At 45.1% G+C, this 15,913-nt stretch overlaps 1 protein-coding gene across 1 annotated transcript in view; it reads right to left on the bottom strand.

Annotated features, from left to right (window-relative positions):
* BBS5 (Bardet-Biedl syndrome 5) overlaps nt 1-15,699 on the bottom strand; it is a 33,820-nt gene extending 18,121 nt beyond the window's left edge. The window contains exons 1-6 of the mRNA XM_069733105.1: nt 15,530-15,699; nt 5,580-5,662; nt 5,369-5,434; nt 3,518-3,567; nt 3,145-3,272; nt 2,094-2,229 (exon numbers count right to left, since the gene is read on the bottom strand). Coding sequence (XP_069589206.1) covers nt 2,094-2,229; nt 3,145-3,272; nt 3,518-3,567; nt 5,369-5,434; nt 5,580-5,662; nt 15,530-15,591 — 525 coding nt within the window. The 5' untranslated portion in view covers nt 15,592-15,699. The remainder of the gene's footprint in view (nt 1-2,093; nt 2,230-3,144; nt 3,273-3,517; nt 3,568-5,368; nt 5,435-5,579; nt 5,663-15,529) is intronic.
* Between the last annotated feature and the right edge of the window lie 214 nt (nt 15,700-15,913).

Here is a 15,913-nt window from a genome sequence, read left to right as displayed (position 1 = left end):
AGCTAGGACCGGAATTCTGAGCACGCTTGTGTGCTAGGATCATGGTCCTGCTGAGGGATCTATGAGGATACGGGGTGGCAGTACACGCCGTACTCATAGTCCGTATTGTGGGATTACAGGTGTGACTGTTCACCCTGTATCCCTCCGAAAAACCTGAAAGAAAACGACGCACCTTGAGGTAGATAAGGGTCTAATGAAAGACCCGTGTCCACCTCCTACTGACACTTAAGGCCCCTTCACATTAAGCGACGCTGCAGCGATACCGACAACGATCCGGATCTCTGCAGCGTCGCTGTTTGGTCGCTGGAGAGCTGTCACACAGACCGCTCTCCAGCGACCAACGATGCCGGTAACCAGGGTAAACATCGGGTAACTAAGCGCAGGGCCGCGCTTAGTAACCCGATGTTTACCCTGGTTACCATCCTAAAAGTAAAAAAAACAAACAGTACATACTTACCTACCGCTGTCTGTCCTCCAGCGCTGTGCTCTGCACTCCTCCTGTACTGGCTGTGAGCACAGCGGCCGGAAAGCAGAGCGGTGACGTCACCGCTCTGCTTTCCGGCTGACCGACGCTCACAGCCAGTACAGGAGGAGTGCAGAGCACAGCGCTGGAGGACAGACAGCGTTAGGTAAGTATGTACTGTTTGTTTTTTTTTACTTTTAGGATGGTAACCAGGGTAAACATCGGGTTACTAAGCGCGGCCCTGCGCTTAGTTACCCGATGTTTACCCTGGTTACCAGTGAAGACATCGCTGGATCGGTGTCACACACGCCGATCCAGCGATGTCAGCAGGGAGTCCAGCGACGAAATAAAGTTCTGGACTTTCTTCAGCGACCAACGATCTCCCAGCAGGGGCCTGATCGTTGGTCGCTGTCACACATAACGATTTTATTAACGATATCGTTGCTACGTCACAAAAAGCAACGATATCGTTAACAATATCGTTATGTGTGAAGGTACCTTAAGATAAACTGAAGTGCATAAAGCCAGTCGGTGGAGTACACTGCAGAGGAGGAGCTAACTTTTTTTGTGCATAGTGTCAGCCTCGTAGTGGCAGTAGCATACACCCCCATGGTTCCTGTGTCCCCAATGAGAGGCGATAGAGAAAAATAAATTTAGTTTTGTGCCACCTGTAATTTTTTATTGTTTCCGTCAATAGACCTATGTGATTTTTTTTGTGTCAAACTCACATTTGTATTTATATAATTTTGGGTTACATACAATTATTAAGCACTTTTGTTGCATTTTTTGTGGAGGTGAGGCAACCACAAAACGGCAATTCAGCCGTCACAAAACGGTATTGCAGCATACGACTAAAATGATGGTTACCTATGAAGCCCACCCTGTAGTTGAGCTTCACAGAAGTACAAACGTGGCAGCCCATCGGCAAAAACGGAATATGACAAACCACTGGAATTGCACACCCCTGGGACTGAGCACATTAAATACCGCTATTAGAGACTGACAGCCGTATTCAGCTCCAATTGCTGATTTCACCTAGCAGATGCCAGACGACTAAGTACTGAGCCCGGGTCACCCGTAAACTTGCACCTAACATAAACCCTACATGTACAGCGGATGTCGGGAAGGGGTCACAATTTAGTCAACAAGTCAACCAGAATCATGAATAGTTCATGGCATATCGACAGCATATTATAGCTGCAGTGCATTACTGGTTGCAGTTTTCTCAAATTGTTACAAAACTTAATTGTTTTTGTTGCTATTTTCCAAAAACATAGAAAATACAATTTGGTTATACCACCATTTCACAAGACCGCAACTAGAAAAGCTACTTGGCCACAACGTGCAATGAGACCCTACTGTAATTCTTCTCTGATCTCATGTAAACCGCAGCGTCCAAGATGTTTGAGAACGTTGTAACAGTCCAGTATAATTCACAATTGTCCTCCGCAAAATAATAGTCTCTACACGAAAATATCTGCAAACGTCCCACACGCTAAACAATAACCCCCTCGCCATGACAAATCACGAGAGCTGGGATTGGTCATAAAAGCTGTGTCTCCTGTTTTTCGAGGATTTATTTTTGTGAATAGAATGTACCGTAATTTACTTGGTCGTATACCCTTATTACCTGATCACTGGATAAGTTCCAGACTCCATTGATTTTGTCATAAACTTGTTCCCGTGGTAGGAGTCGGAGTTGTTTATTTTGGATCAGTGCCCCTCTTAGCTTGAGATCTCGATACATTTTAGATGTTTCATAAGCTCTACAAAAATACAAAAGGAACATTGTTAAAAATGAACGATGGAATCATAAAAGGGATAAAAAAAAAACATAGACAACCTGGAACAACTGATGCTAAGTAGGACACATACTGTATTTTTCAGACTATTTTTTTGCCCTAAATTTGAGAGGAAGATGGGGGGGTGTCTTATGGTCCGAATTTAGCATACCTAGCTTGCTGTGTTGGGAGGGGGAGTGACGGTGATGGAGCGGGGTCAAAGGAGGCAGGAGCAAGGTCGCCGCTGCAGGAATGGTGGCTCATGCATGGATAGAAATCTCGACTCATCACGACCTAAGATCCCAATCTGTGCATGTGCAGCCACCGGCGCCATTTTGCTGCAGACCACCGGGACATGAATATGTACAAGCACAGACCACAGTAAGGGAGGCACTAGCACGGAATTTAAAAAAGGAAGCTCAAAGAAATCGTAATGACAGGTTCTGTTGTCACGGTACAGGTTCTGTCATCACGATTTGTATGAGCCTCTTTTAATTGCACTGCAAGACCACCTGTCAATGTTGCCCTGCAGCTGCTGCAAAACTACACCTCCCATCATGCTTGACAGGTTGGGACGATAGGAGCAGTGTCAGCTGTTATTAAATATTTTACCCCATTTACTGCTTCAAATTTGTTTTTCCAATTTCTCCCCTCTAAAAACTAGGTGTGTCTTATGGTCCAGTGCGACCTATATACCGAAAAATACAGTAAGCAACCACCTAAACATCAGAGCTGAATTATAGCCTTAGGGTGTGTGCACACGGGACAGATACGCCACCAATTCTCTCTGCAAAATCTGCTGTGCATTCCAGGTCTGGACCTGCATATATTTATTTAGGATTGCACTATTTCACATGTTATAAATTTAGCAAAATGTAAAAAAACAAAAAATCCACCTACCTATGTACAGCAATAACAGAAGTGAAGAGCCTGGGGCTCCCGGGTACCACATTTGTGAATATAAACTCAAAGCGAGTATTGTTGCACTTAGTCAGTATGTACAGGGCTTCCGTCTGACCTCGTAATTTCTAATGATGAACAGGACAAATATCATAAATATACAAATACATAGATCAAGTACGGAACTAATAAACCACAACTGTCATGACTTGTTACGAAAATCAGAAGAGACAGAAGTTGAAAATGCCGCGTTCATAGATTTCAGCCATATTGCATTTTTCATCCCTATTTCGGAAACTTGCATGAAAACAGCTTAGAAATGCTCCATTTCTTAATGCAGGCATCTAAATCATATAAAATTATCCACACTTACTGAGTTCGCCGTTCTTGTGGTAATGTTTATTATGCAATTGTAGCCAACGGCTGGAAAAAAAAAAAAAAATAAAAAATATATACATTTGGAAAAAAATGAAATAAACATTTCTCATCCATTATGGTGGAATGATAGCAGTTGAAATATTCTGGGTTCTTGTTTTATTAATCATCTCCTGACACTGGATATACTGGTATCTCCCATGGTACAGTAGGTCTTCGTCTTTGATGCAGGCTCAGGAGCTGATCCTGCATTGTTCTCAGCTAATGATGGCTGTTAAAAAGCACAGCTCTACTCACACAGTAGTAAACGGAGCCGCTGCTGTTGACCCCTTAAATGCTTCAGAAAAAATACTGCACTCGTCAAGATGAAGCTTTATGCTTAATAGTGTAGCAGTGCAGTATTTTTTATGAATCATTGACTATTGGGACTATCAGTCCCTTCTTACAAACACCGCCCAACTCCCTTAGTTGAGTGCTAGCCCTCTTCCTCTAGACCCCTTAAATGCTGCTGTCAATCTCTTACAGTATATGGTCTGGAAGCAGCCACCCTGTGAAGCAAATGCCAGTTGCCAAGGGGGCCTGATGAAGGTGCTCCTATGAAGACTGGCCTGTGGCTGGCATTCATAGTTATTATTACAACATATAGTACAATTTCACAGAATTGCAGTATTAGGATCAAGTCCTCTAAGGGGACTAAAAATTAAGGTCAATAAAAATAATTTCTTGAAAAATTTGAAAGAAAAATAAAACAAATGTACATTTTCAGATCACTCCCCTTTACTTTCATTAAAAAAAAATAAAGAAATTAAAAAAAAGTAAAAAAAAAAAAAAAAAAAAAACATGTGTGGTGTTGCTGTGTCTGTAGAAATCTGGTGTATTAAAATATTAAATTACGGTAACTAACGTCATAATGAGAAATGTAATATTTATCTCAAAACGGTTTCACCACTCATAATATGAGACATCACACAGCTCTATTGACGTAAAAATAAAAACGTTACAGGTCTCAGAAAACGGAAGTGCAAATTAATTTATGTTTTGTTTTTACAATTTTTTTCGACACTTAATAAAATAGAAACCAAAGTCATTGTCATGACATTGCCAGATCCATTTTACTGGACACTGAACGCCGTACAATTGTGGAATTGCTTTTTTTGCACAAATTTCGCCGCAGTTGGAATTTTGATTCCATTTCCAGCACACTGAATGATAAAATGAATGGTATCATTCAAAACTACAATTTGTCCAGCAAAAAAAACCAAAGAAAAAAAAAACACAAGCCCCTGAACGGCTATGTTGAAGAAAAAGAAAAAAAAACAACAAATGCTCAAAAACGAAAATAAATAAATAAATCGACTAGTTAGGAAGGGATTAGGCTACTTTCACACTAGCGTTAACTGCAATCCGCCACAATGCGTCGTTTTGCAGAAAAAACGCATCCTGCAAAAGTGCTTGCAGGATGCGTTTTTTCCCCATAGACTTGTATTGACGACGCATTGCGACGGATTGCCACACGTCACATCCGTCGTGCGACGGATGCGTCGTGCTTCTGCGGACCGTCGGGAGCAAAAAACGCTACATGTAACGTTTTTTGCTCCTGACGGACCGCTTTTACTGACCGCGCATGCGCGGCCGGAACTCCGCCCCTACCTCCCCGCACCTTACTGTGGGGCAGCAGATGCGCCGGAGAAATGCATCCGCTGCCTACGTTGTGCAATGCGTTAAACGCTAGCGTCGGAATCTCTGCCCGACGCATTGCGACGGGGAGATTCCGACACTAGTGTGAAAGTAGCCTTAAATGCAGTTTTTGTATGAACTGTCCAAATGCATTGACAGTAAGAATACGTACCGAGGTTAACTCTGGGCAGGGCTATTGAATGCCAAATGATTCTCAGATTGGACACCAGAAGCCTCCCTGCAAAAAAAAAAGCAACACATAGTTATCAGAGTCAGTAAATTAATAATACAACCATTATGAAGGAGAACGATGTTCCAATACACCAATAAGAAAAGGAAAAAAAAATGTCTTACATATTACGGTAATTATGAAAAAAAGGTACCTCTGTCTCCATTGTTCCCCTTGGTGTCTTCAATAGAGTCTAAGCAGTCTATCAGCGCTTCTCCTGGTCTCATCTTCATCTGTCTGAAATACAGAGCCCAATGATTACTATACACAGATAAAGGAAATAAAAGTGATCAGGATATGATAATCATGCTATATAGGATATATTCCTATATGAAACTGACTTCTCATACAGGGCAAATTGTTTAGTGCCCAGGAGATGCGGTGTGATGAGACCGTGTTCCTGCACCATCAGACACGGCCATTACACAGTACACAGCAGGGGCACATTTATAAGATTATCTCAGCACAGGAACATTTTATTTATACACATCCAATTGTGGAAATTATTATTATTCCAAGATCTATTGATTAATTTGTTCGTGGGAAAACCCCTTTAAGTCTCCTCACGCGGACTTTAAGGGTATGTTCACACGTTCAGGATTTCCATCCTTTTTTTTTCAGGACAGTTTTTTTTAAAAAACTGCAGCTCTTGGCAGAAAACACAGGTCCTTTTTTTGTCCTTTTTTTGATGCGTTTTTTGATGTGTTTTTTGATCCTTTTTTTATGCAGTTTTCTATGCAAAGACTGTGTGTTTCCTAGGAAGCTTTTTAGGGCTAAAATGGCTGAAAATACCCTAACCCTACCCCTAACCCTAACCCTACCCCTAACCCTAACCCTACCCCTAACCCTACCCCTAACCCTACCCCTAACCCTAACCCTAACCCTACCCCTAACCCTACCCCTAACCATAACCCTACCCCTAACCCTATTCTAACCTTAGTGAAAAAAAAAAAAAAAAATTCTTAATTTTTTTATTGTCCCTACCAATGGGGGTGACAAAGTGGGGGGGGTGTCATTTACTATTTTTTTATTTTGATCACTGAGATAGGTTATATCTCAGTGATCAAAATGCACTTTGGAGCGAATCTGCCGGCCGGCAGATTCGGCGGGCGCACTGCGCATGCGCCCGCCATTTTGCAAGATGGCGGCGCCCAGGGAGAAGACGGCCGGACGGACACCGGGACGCCGGGTAAGTATAAGGGGGGGAGATTAGGGCACGGGGGGGCATCGGAGCACTGGGGGGGGGCATCGGAGCACGGGGGGGGGCATCGGAGCACGGGGGGGCGGGATCGGAGCACGGGGGGGCAGCCACACTCCGCCCACGCACTTCCGCCCGCTCCCCCGCACTTCCTGCTGCAGCGGTTCTGCACATCAAATCGCAGTAAAACCCGCAGATATATTTTTGATCTGCGGGTTTTACTGCGATTTTGACCTCACAATGGAGGTCTATGGGTGCAGAACCGCTGCGGTTCAGGAAAAAGAAGTGACATGCTCCTTCTTTTTTGCCGCAGCTATTCTGCGCGGCTTTTTAAACGAAATTACGGACCATGTGCACAGCAGTGACTGTTTTCCATAGGGTTACATTGTTATGTACCCTGCATGGAAAACTGCTGCGGAACCGCAGCGGCAATACCGCTGCGGTTCCGCAGTAAAAAACGCACTGTGTGAACATGGCCTAACAGGTCTGGATTGTCATGCTCCACAAGAAGAAACCTTAACCCCGTAGATCCCAGTCTTACTTACTTACTTCTCACCCAGCCAAATTAGATCTCATACTTTGCACTGATGACGGGCAACACATCGAAACACCTTGTCTGCAAATTAAAATTCTGGTAAGGCTTTTATCCTAAGTTATATGGCAAGGCTCATTAAATTTTTTATATTGATTTTTAGGATCACTACTTTTAAGAGGTGGGGCTAGAGTTCTAGTCCTCTTCTGTGAAGAGACAATTTTCAGATTTATTTTGTCAGAGGAGCATGCATGGCCTATAAGTCTCCTCACTCTGACATGCCACTCTCCATATAGAGAAACATTACCCCTTAAATCCCATGTTCTAGGTGCACAAGGTGTTCTTTGATTATGTTCTGTGGAGCCTGCCCAACTTCTGATGTCCACCATTAACTACCAACATCTAGTGACATTATGGACTTATCACGTATGTACACTGCTCAAAAAAAATAAAGGGAACGCTAAAATACCACATCCTAGACATCTCTGAATAAAATATTCCAGTTGCAAATTTTTATTCATTGCATAGTGGAATGTGTTCAGAACAATGAAACATAACAATTATCAATGTAAATCAAAATGAATATCCCATGGAGGTCTGGATTTGGAATGATACTCAAAATCAAAGTGGAAAATCAAATTACAGGCTGATCCAACTTCAGTGGAAATGCCTCATGACATGGAAAAGATGCTCAGTATTGTGTGTGGCCTCCATGTGTGGCCACCACATGCCTGTATGACCTCCCTACTGTACAATGCCTGGGCATGCTCCTGATGAGGTGACGGATAGTCTCCTGAGAGATCGCCTCCCTTGCCTGGACTAAAGCATCCGCCAACTCCTGGACATTCTGTGGTGCAATGTGACATTGGTGGATGGAGAGAGACATAATGAACCAGATGGGCTCAATCAGATTCAGGTCTGGTGAACGGGCGGGCCAGTCCAGAGCTTCAATGCCTTCATCTTGAAGGAACTGCTGACACACTCCAGCCACATGAGGTCTGGCATTTTCCTGTATTAGGAGGAACCCAGGGCCGCACCAGCATATGGTCTCACAAGGGAATTGAGGATCTCATCTCGTTATCTAATGGCAGTCAGGCTACCTCTGGCGAGCACATGGAGGCCTGTGCGGCCCTCCAAAGAAATGCCGCCCCACACCATTACTGACTCACTGCCAAACAGGTCATGCTGAAGGATGTTGCAGGCAGCAGATCGCTCTCCAAGGCGTCTCCACTCTGTCACGTCTGTCAAATGTGCTCAGTGTGAACCTGCTTTCATCTATGAAGAGCACAGGGTGCCAGTGGCGAATTTGCCAATCTTGGTGTTCTGTGGCAAATGTCAAGCGTCCTGCACAGTGTTGGGCTGTGAGCACAACCCCCATCTGTGGATGTTGGACCCTCAGACCATTCTCATGGAGTCGGGTTCTAACTGTTTGTGCAGACACATGCACATTTGTGGCCTGCTGGAGGTCATTTTGCAGGGCTCTGCAAGTGCTCCTCCTGTTCCTCCTTGCACAAAGACTGAGGTAGCGGTCTTGCTGCTGGGTTGTTTCCCTCCTATGGCCCCCTCCACGTCTCCTAGTGTACTGACCTGTCTCCTGGTAGAGCCTCCAGCCTCTGGACACTACACTGACAGACATAGCAAACCTTTTTGCCACAGCTCGCATTGATGTGCCATCCTGGATGAGCTGCACTACCTGAGCCCCTTGTGTGGGTTGTAGAGTGTCTCATGCTACCACAAGTGTGAAAGCACAACCAACATTCAAAAGTGACCAAAACATCAGCCAGAAAGCATTGGTACTGAGATGTGGTCTGTCGTCCCCACCTGCAGAGCCACTCCTTTATTGAGGGTGTCTTGATAATTGCCAACAATTTCCATCTGTTGTCTATTCCATTTGCAAAACAGCATGTGAAATTGATTGTCAGACAGTGTTGCTTCCTAAGTGGACAGTTTGATTTCACAGAAGTTTGATTTACTTGGAGATAGATTCTGTCTCTCTTTATTTTTTTGAGCAGTGTATTTCCTTAAAAGGGTGTCTCATAATAAAGAAAAATTTACGGGATAAGGGAAGAGAAGAGAAGCAGCACTACAAATCATTTTCCAATGTGATATTATAATCCAAGAAGCAACGTTTCGGCTACATTACAGATTTCCTCAAGAACAGAGACTAGCTGATGAATGATGTTTATGGGACGCCCCTTCTAAAGACAATCTGCGCATGCTCAGGGGATACAGGGCAACAGCAGAAGAGAGAGGAGGCGGGTAGTGAGATAGGGCGGATGATGATCAGACCAGGAGCTTGGACTATGTGACTCTTCTGGATATTGTCACCGCCCATATGCCTCCTCAGTGTTCATCTGCATACAGACTTGATCATTTTAAAACTTGATTTTGGTGTCTAGATTGCATCAGATTTTGTATACAGGGCCAATAAGAAACACAGTCAGTTCATGCAATAAGGTATGGGGTGGTTTCTGGTCCAAAACCATCCAGACAGGTACTGTTTAACGAAAAAGGCATAAACTTATCGTCTGACACTGCACTGGTTTATCATATTAGTGTACAAGCACTTATCTCCACGTCAGTGGATTTCACCGGCTATTTGAAGCTTCTTATTTCCTAGACTCCTAATAAGATTATCTACAAGGACAGTGGCTGCTGGTTTGAAAATTCCAATGTATTATAAAATAGCAGCTATGCCCAGAAATGATGCGCTTTCTCCTCCTAGTACATGCTAACAACCCAGACGCCATTCCTGATGCGGCCAGGATGTCTTTATACACTTTATACATAGCTGTATGTGGCTGCAGTGTGATTTAAATAAGCTGTGGTTTCCTTGCCCTCCCCGGGTCCAGCACTGAGTCTCCACCGCTACTCCTGATGTGCGTTATTGCAAGCAGCACTGATGTCACATCAACAGGCAATAACGGATCTGGGCGGCTCTGCCCAAGTTGACGCCGCGAGCTGCTCAGACGCACTGACTGGTCGTAGCCCCGTTGACGTGACGTCAGCACTGTAGACAATAACAGACACCGAGAGCAGGAGCGGAGACTCAGCGCTGGATCCACGAAGGGTGTGGAGGAAAGCGTGAGATGTTTGTTTTGGTTTTTTTTTAAAGAAATGCAGCCGGGCAATAGGTTTTCCAAAACAGGAAAACTCCTTTAATTCTTCACCACTTTCAAGATATTTGCTGTCAGTGAATGAAAACACTCTCGCTTACGTTGCAGCAATAGCCCGATTATATGGCCTCTCATGGAGCACCCTCCATGTATATGGAAAGCTTGTTGTATACATGAAGGCAGAATCAGTCGGCCGCATAACTCAGATGAGGATCGCAACACAAAGCTCGGACTGGCAGTCAGCTCTCCTCACCCAGCATGTGACAGCATGTGTTTCTATGCAGCTGTCACACTCGAGTCAGGAGAGCCGCCGGTCAGTCCAAGCATTGCATTGTGATCCTCGTCCGAGTTGTACGGCCGCCTGACTCTTGTGCTGCTGGCTGTGCTATACAGCTGCCACCCAAATGTAACTGCTGCGGTTGAAGCTAGCATTGCCGCTGTCAGCTGTGATGACCTCACTTAAAGGGCATGTGCACACAATGTCTTTTAAGCGGTGTCTTTTTTTGCTATAAGCAAACGCTTCAAGAAAATGACGGATTTTTTAAACGTGTGTTGTGGTGCATTTTCTTTTTTTAATTTCATAACGCTGGGAGTGTCACTCTGTCCGAAGCCTTTATAGACTGCGCAGGCGCGACGCTCCTAGCGTTACATTATAGAGTGTCAGGGAAAAAAAAAATGCGCGGACTGCCGGGAGCAGGGGGACACCGTGCACATATTTGCGCCCTGATTATGCTGTGGCACTTCATGCCACAGCAATTTGTTACTTACGCCATTCCTTTCCGCCCCGCCCATTTTCTTCGTCCTACTGCTGCCGGAATCGGTGCCTGCGCAGTCCGCGCTTTCCGGCGCCACTTTCTTGAAGACACACTGCAGGTGTGTCTTCAAGAAAATGTCGCCGGAAAGCGCGGACTGCGCAGGCGTCGATTGGTGTGTCTTCAAGAAAATGTCGCCGGAAAGCGCGGACTGCGCAGGCGCCGATTCCGGCAGCAGGAGGACGAAGAAAATGGGCGGAAAGGAATGGCGTAAGTAACAAATTGCTGTGGCATGAAGCTGTGGCACTTCATGCCACAGCAATTTGTTACTTACGCCACCTGATTCCTTTCCGCCGCCATTTTCTTGGTCCTGCTGCCGTAATCGGCGCCTGCGCAGTCCACGCTTTCCGGCGCCATTTTCTTGAAGACACACTGCAGTGTGCAGGATGGGAACAGCACATGACAGAATGAGGGCGCAGGATGGAGCAACACATGACAGAACGGGGGTGCAGGATGGCAGCAGCACATGACAAAAAGGGGGGGCGCAGGATGGGAGCAGAACATGACAGAACGGTGGCGCATAATGGGAGCAGCACATGACAGAACCGGGGCGCAGGATGGGAGCAGCACATGACAGGATGGGGGCGCAGGATGGGAGCAGCACATGACAGAACGGGGGCGCAGGATGGGAACAGCACATGACAGAATGGGGGCGCAGGATGGAGCAGCACATGTCAGAATGGGGGCGCAGGATGGCAGCAGCACATGACAGAATGACGCTGCTCATTCTCCCATGGTTTTCAGCGTGGAAGGTCGCATCATGGCACCATCCAGGCTGAAAACCACATATCGCACAGATGAATTACGGTGTGGGAAAGTATGTCTTATCTGCACTTCGGACAGGTGAGATATATGGTTGTTTATTTTTATTTATTTATTTTTTTAAAGGGGACATGGGCATTGGTGGATTAGGCGTGAGGTGAATATAACTGTGCTTTTTATTTTTAAATAAATGTCTAAAACAAGGTGTTGATTTTCATTGCAAATAAAGAGACTATATTATGTCTGTCTTTTTTTTACAACACGACAATGGGGGCGTCTTATAGACACTTCTCCATCACTAACCCCTGGGCTTGAAGTCACCTGACAATACAAAGCTGACATCATCCCCAACCCTATTACCCCACTTGCCACCTCACCAGGGCAAGTGGGAAGGGCGAGGCTAAGGCTACTTTCACACATCAGGCTTTTTGTTTTAGGCACAATCTGGCAATTTTTGAAAAAAAAAAACGGATCCGTTTTTTTTACGCCGGATCCGTTTTTTTCCAATAGCGTTGTACAGGGTGGAGCGCGGTAATTTGCTGATTTGGGAATGAAATAAAAAAATTATGATCATTAGAAAAATTTATTTTATATTTTAATTATACTGAACAGTAATGGAATTTTTAAATTACATGGTTTTAAATAGTGTATCTGGCAAATGTCGACCTTCGCTATCCACACACTGCTGCATACGTTTTCTGAAGTTTTCATGAACTTTAACAAGCATGTCCACTGGTATTCTGCCAATTTCAGCTTCAATATTGTTCCTTAGGTCTTCCAAGGTGTTGGGACGGTTGATATACACCTTAGACTTCAGGTAACCCCAAAGGAAAAAAATCGCATGGGGCTAAATCTGGTGAGCGTGCTGGCCAGTTCACATCTCCCCTCAAAGAGATAAGCCGTCCAGGAAACATTTGCCTCAAACAATTCATGGTAACCCTCGCTGTGTGTGCAGTGGCACCATCCTGTTGGAACCATGTATCCTCTAGTTCCATTGCCTCAAGAGCCGGCTGAAAATAATCCTGTATCATAGACAAGTACCGTTCGGAGTTCACAGCTATGGCACGACCATTATCCTGAAAAAAGTAAGGACCAATGATGCCTACTCGTGATATGGCGCACCACACAGTGACGCGGTCCGAATGCAGAGGTCTCTCGTGAACTTCTCTGGGGTTTGTTTCACTCCAGTAACGCATATTTTGTTTGTTTACACACCCACTGAGGTGAAAATGTGCCTCATCAGAAAAAAAACACAATTGCGTCACGGGGTATCGTTGCTAACATGTCTTCACAAGAGGTCCGCCGTGTCAAATAGTCCCATGCTGACAAATGTTGGACCACGCACATTTTATACGGGTGAAAATTCAGTTCATCATGAAGAATCCGGTGGAGAGAACGTCTTGAAATGCCAAGAGCAAATGATTGCTTCCGAGCAGAGCGTTTCGGAGATTGCAGTACTGCTGCTCTAACTCTCTCGATGTTTTGTGGTGTTGTAATCCTTCTCTCAGGTCCCCTTCGTACACATGACACATTCCCTGCTGTTCTGAATGCATTCACCCAATTTACAATTGATTGCCGTCCAGGAACACGTCCGCGTGGAGGAACAGCGAATTGTAAACGAAAAGCACGCTGCACTGCAATGATCGAGTGGGCATTTGAAAAATACGCTTCAACACAAAATGACCTCTCCTCACGTGTCCACTGCATGATGGCAACTGAAAGGCAGAGGAATACAAATCTCCCATCAGCCACTGTAAGCCACACCCACTCTCCCCTCTCTTCGACCGACAGTGCCGCCACAGCATGCAGTGCAAAAAAGCAAATTACCGCGCTCCACCCTGTACTAGTGCCGGATTGTGCCTGACGGCCAGACGTTTCATCCGTTTTTTTCCGGATCCGTTTCTCTCTCTCTCACCAGGAAGTAAAAAAAAAAAACATGCGCATTAAAGAAGACCAGGTCCAGCTAAAAAACGGATCCGGCGCGTCAGTTTTTCGTAATTTACGTCGGATCCGTTTTTTTAAAAATTAACCGGATTTAGCCTGAAACAAAAAGCCTGATGTGTGAAAGTAGCCTAAGAGCCAGATTTGGCCCCTCTTATGGATGCGCCATTTCTGAGGTGGCTGAGGGTTGATGTTGGGAGCGTGGGAGTACGGGGGAGGCAAGATCTCTGACTCCTTCCCAGACCACTAATATCACCCCACAGTTGTCTGTATAGCCTTTGCTGGTTTTAATTTCTGGGGGGACCCTACATCATTTTTTTTTTCTGGGGTCCCACGTAAATTCATTAGGAAAGGCTAATCAAACAGCTGTGAACAGTTATTAATAGCTTGGAACCTTATGGGGTATTGTCCCTTGTCCCAGGTTATTAACATCAGCCCCCAGCTGTGGGCTTTCCCTCTGCTGGTTATGAAAATTGCGTGGCAGCACATGCCATTTTTGTATTTAATGAGAGGGACACAGCTGCTGATGAATACAACTCCCATCATTATCTCCTGGTCGTGCTGATCTCAGCGCGAGCAGAAGACAATCATGAGAGCTGCCTTCAGAAGCCAGCCGGTGCTTGGAAACAGCGCGAACTGTACTGCTGTTCCCAGCTGCTGGTACGTGTCACACGGATGTAACACACGGATGTAACACACGGATGTAACACACGGATGTAACACACGGATGTAACACACGGATGTAACACACGGATGTAACACACGGATGTAACACATGGACGGCGCACTGATGTCACATATGTACACGGATCTCACCAGTCCTGGTTTTTCCAGTACAGGAATCACCAGGACGTGTGAAGGAGGGATAAAAAGAAGTTGTTTGCTCATACCCAAAAAGGGCTGGTCACCTGGTCAAAACTGGCTGAGTTTTTCTATTATTTTATTGCTGCTGCTCCCCTGAACAAAAGAAATCTAGAATACTCAGGGGAGCAGCCGGAATAAAACAGGAGAAGTTGGAAACTTCTGACCAGGTGACAGAATTTGGAAATGGGGTATTGATGATACTGTCATCCAGCCAGGGCCCTACTACTGAAGCCACCGGGTCTGCAATGTTCGCACACCATTACAATATGGCTCACATAGGACAGAACATTAAAAAAAAAAAAAAACACACGGAAAAAAACCAAACAGCCTTACCAACTCCAGATCACATGACCATGCACCGCTACAATATGGCAGCGTCTTATACAAGCGATCGCAGGATCGAGTTCCCTAGGAGGACTAATAAAATATGTAATAAAAACTAGAGCATTATATTATAAATAAATAACATATTTATTCTAAATGTAATATCACCCTACTTTCTGCGGAACACTATGAAAACGTAACTAAGTAGCGGATTTGGTATCGGCGAGTGCATAACGCTCTGAACTAATACAATAGTGTAATAATTATCCCACACACTGTATGCAAAACAATAACATAAATAATTATGGCGGCCTCGGGTTTTGTTTTGCTTCTTGTTATTCCTTCTTCGATAAAGTGGAATAAAAATTAAGCAGAAAGTCATGTGGCCCCATACAGCTCTGTAGACCGAGGAGAGCGGCCCCGGGGGCCAGTCCAGGGCTGAGGCTGGAATGCAGGCAAGTCACGTGACCTCTGCCCGAAGTCATGCTGCTACTTCTAGTACTACACAACCAAGGCTTTTCCACAGGATGACATCACGTCATGGTCTCCACTTACTGCGGCGATATATCAAAGCGGACATCCCGGTCCTCCCACAGGGCGTCCAGAACGGACAACATGCTGAGCTCCGGCCTGTACGGACTGGACACAATGTAGCAGCTCCGGTTACCAAGGCGACCAGACAGTCGTGAGCAAAGGGGGGGACGAGTTCCGTACAGCGCATGCGCTCAGCCTAATAGCGTCTGACGCATGCGGAATAGAAGTTTTCAAGCGCATGCGTAGTGAAGCTTATCTGCTTCCAACAACCGTGGGAGTTTTGTAGCGGCTCAAAATTTAGGTTTCTTAAAAAAAAAAAAAAAAAATCAGATGCCAAAGGTAGCCGTAGATATATCGTATTGAATTCAACATATTTTGAAGATAGTTAAAAAGGTTGGGCTGTCG

Source organism: Ranitomeya imitator, chromosome 7 (assembly GCF_032444005.1).
Source record: "Ranitomeya imitator isolate aRanImi1 chromosome 7, aRanImi1.pri, whole genome shotgun sequence".
Lineage (NCBI taxonomy): Eukaryota > Metazoa > Chordata > Amphibia > Anura > Dendrobatidae > Ranitomeya > Ranitomeya imitator.
This window is presented reverse-complemented; position numbering and strand designations above follow the sequence as displayed.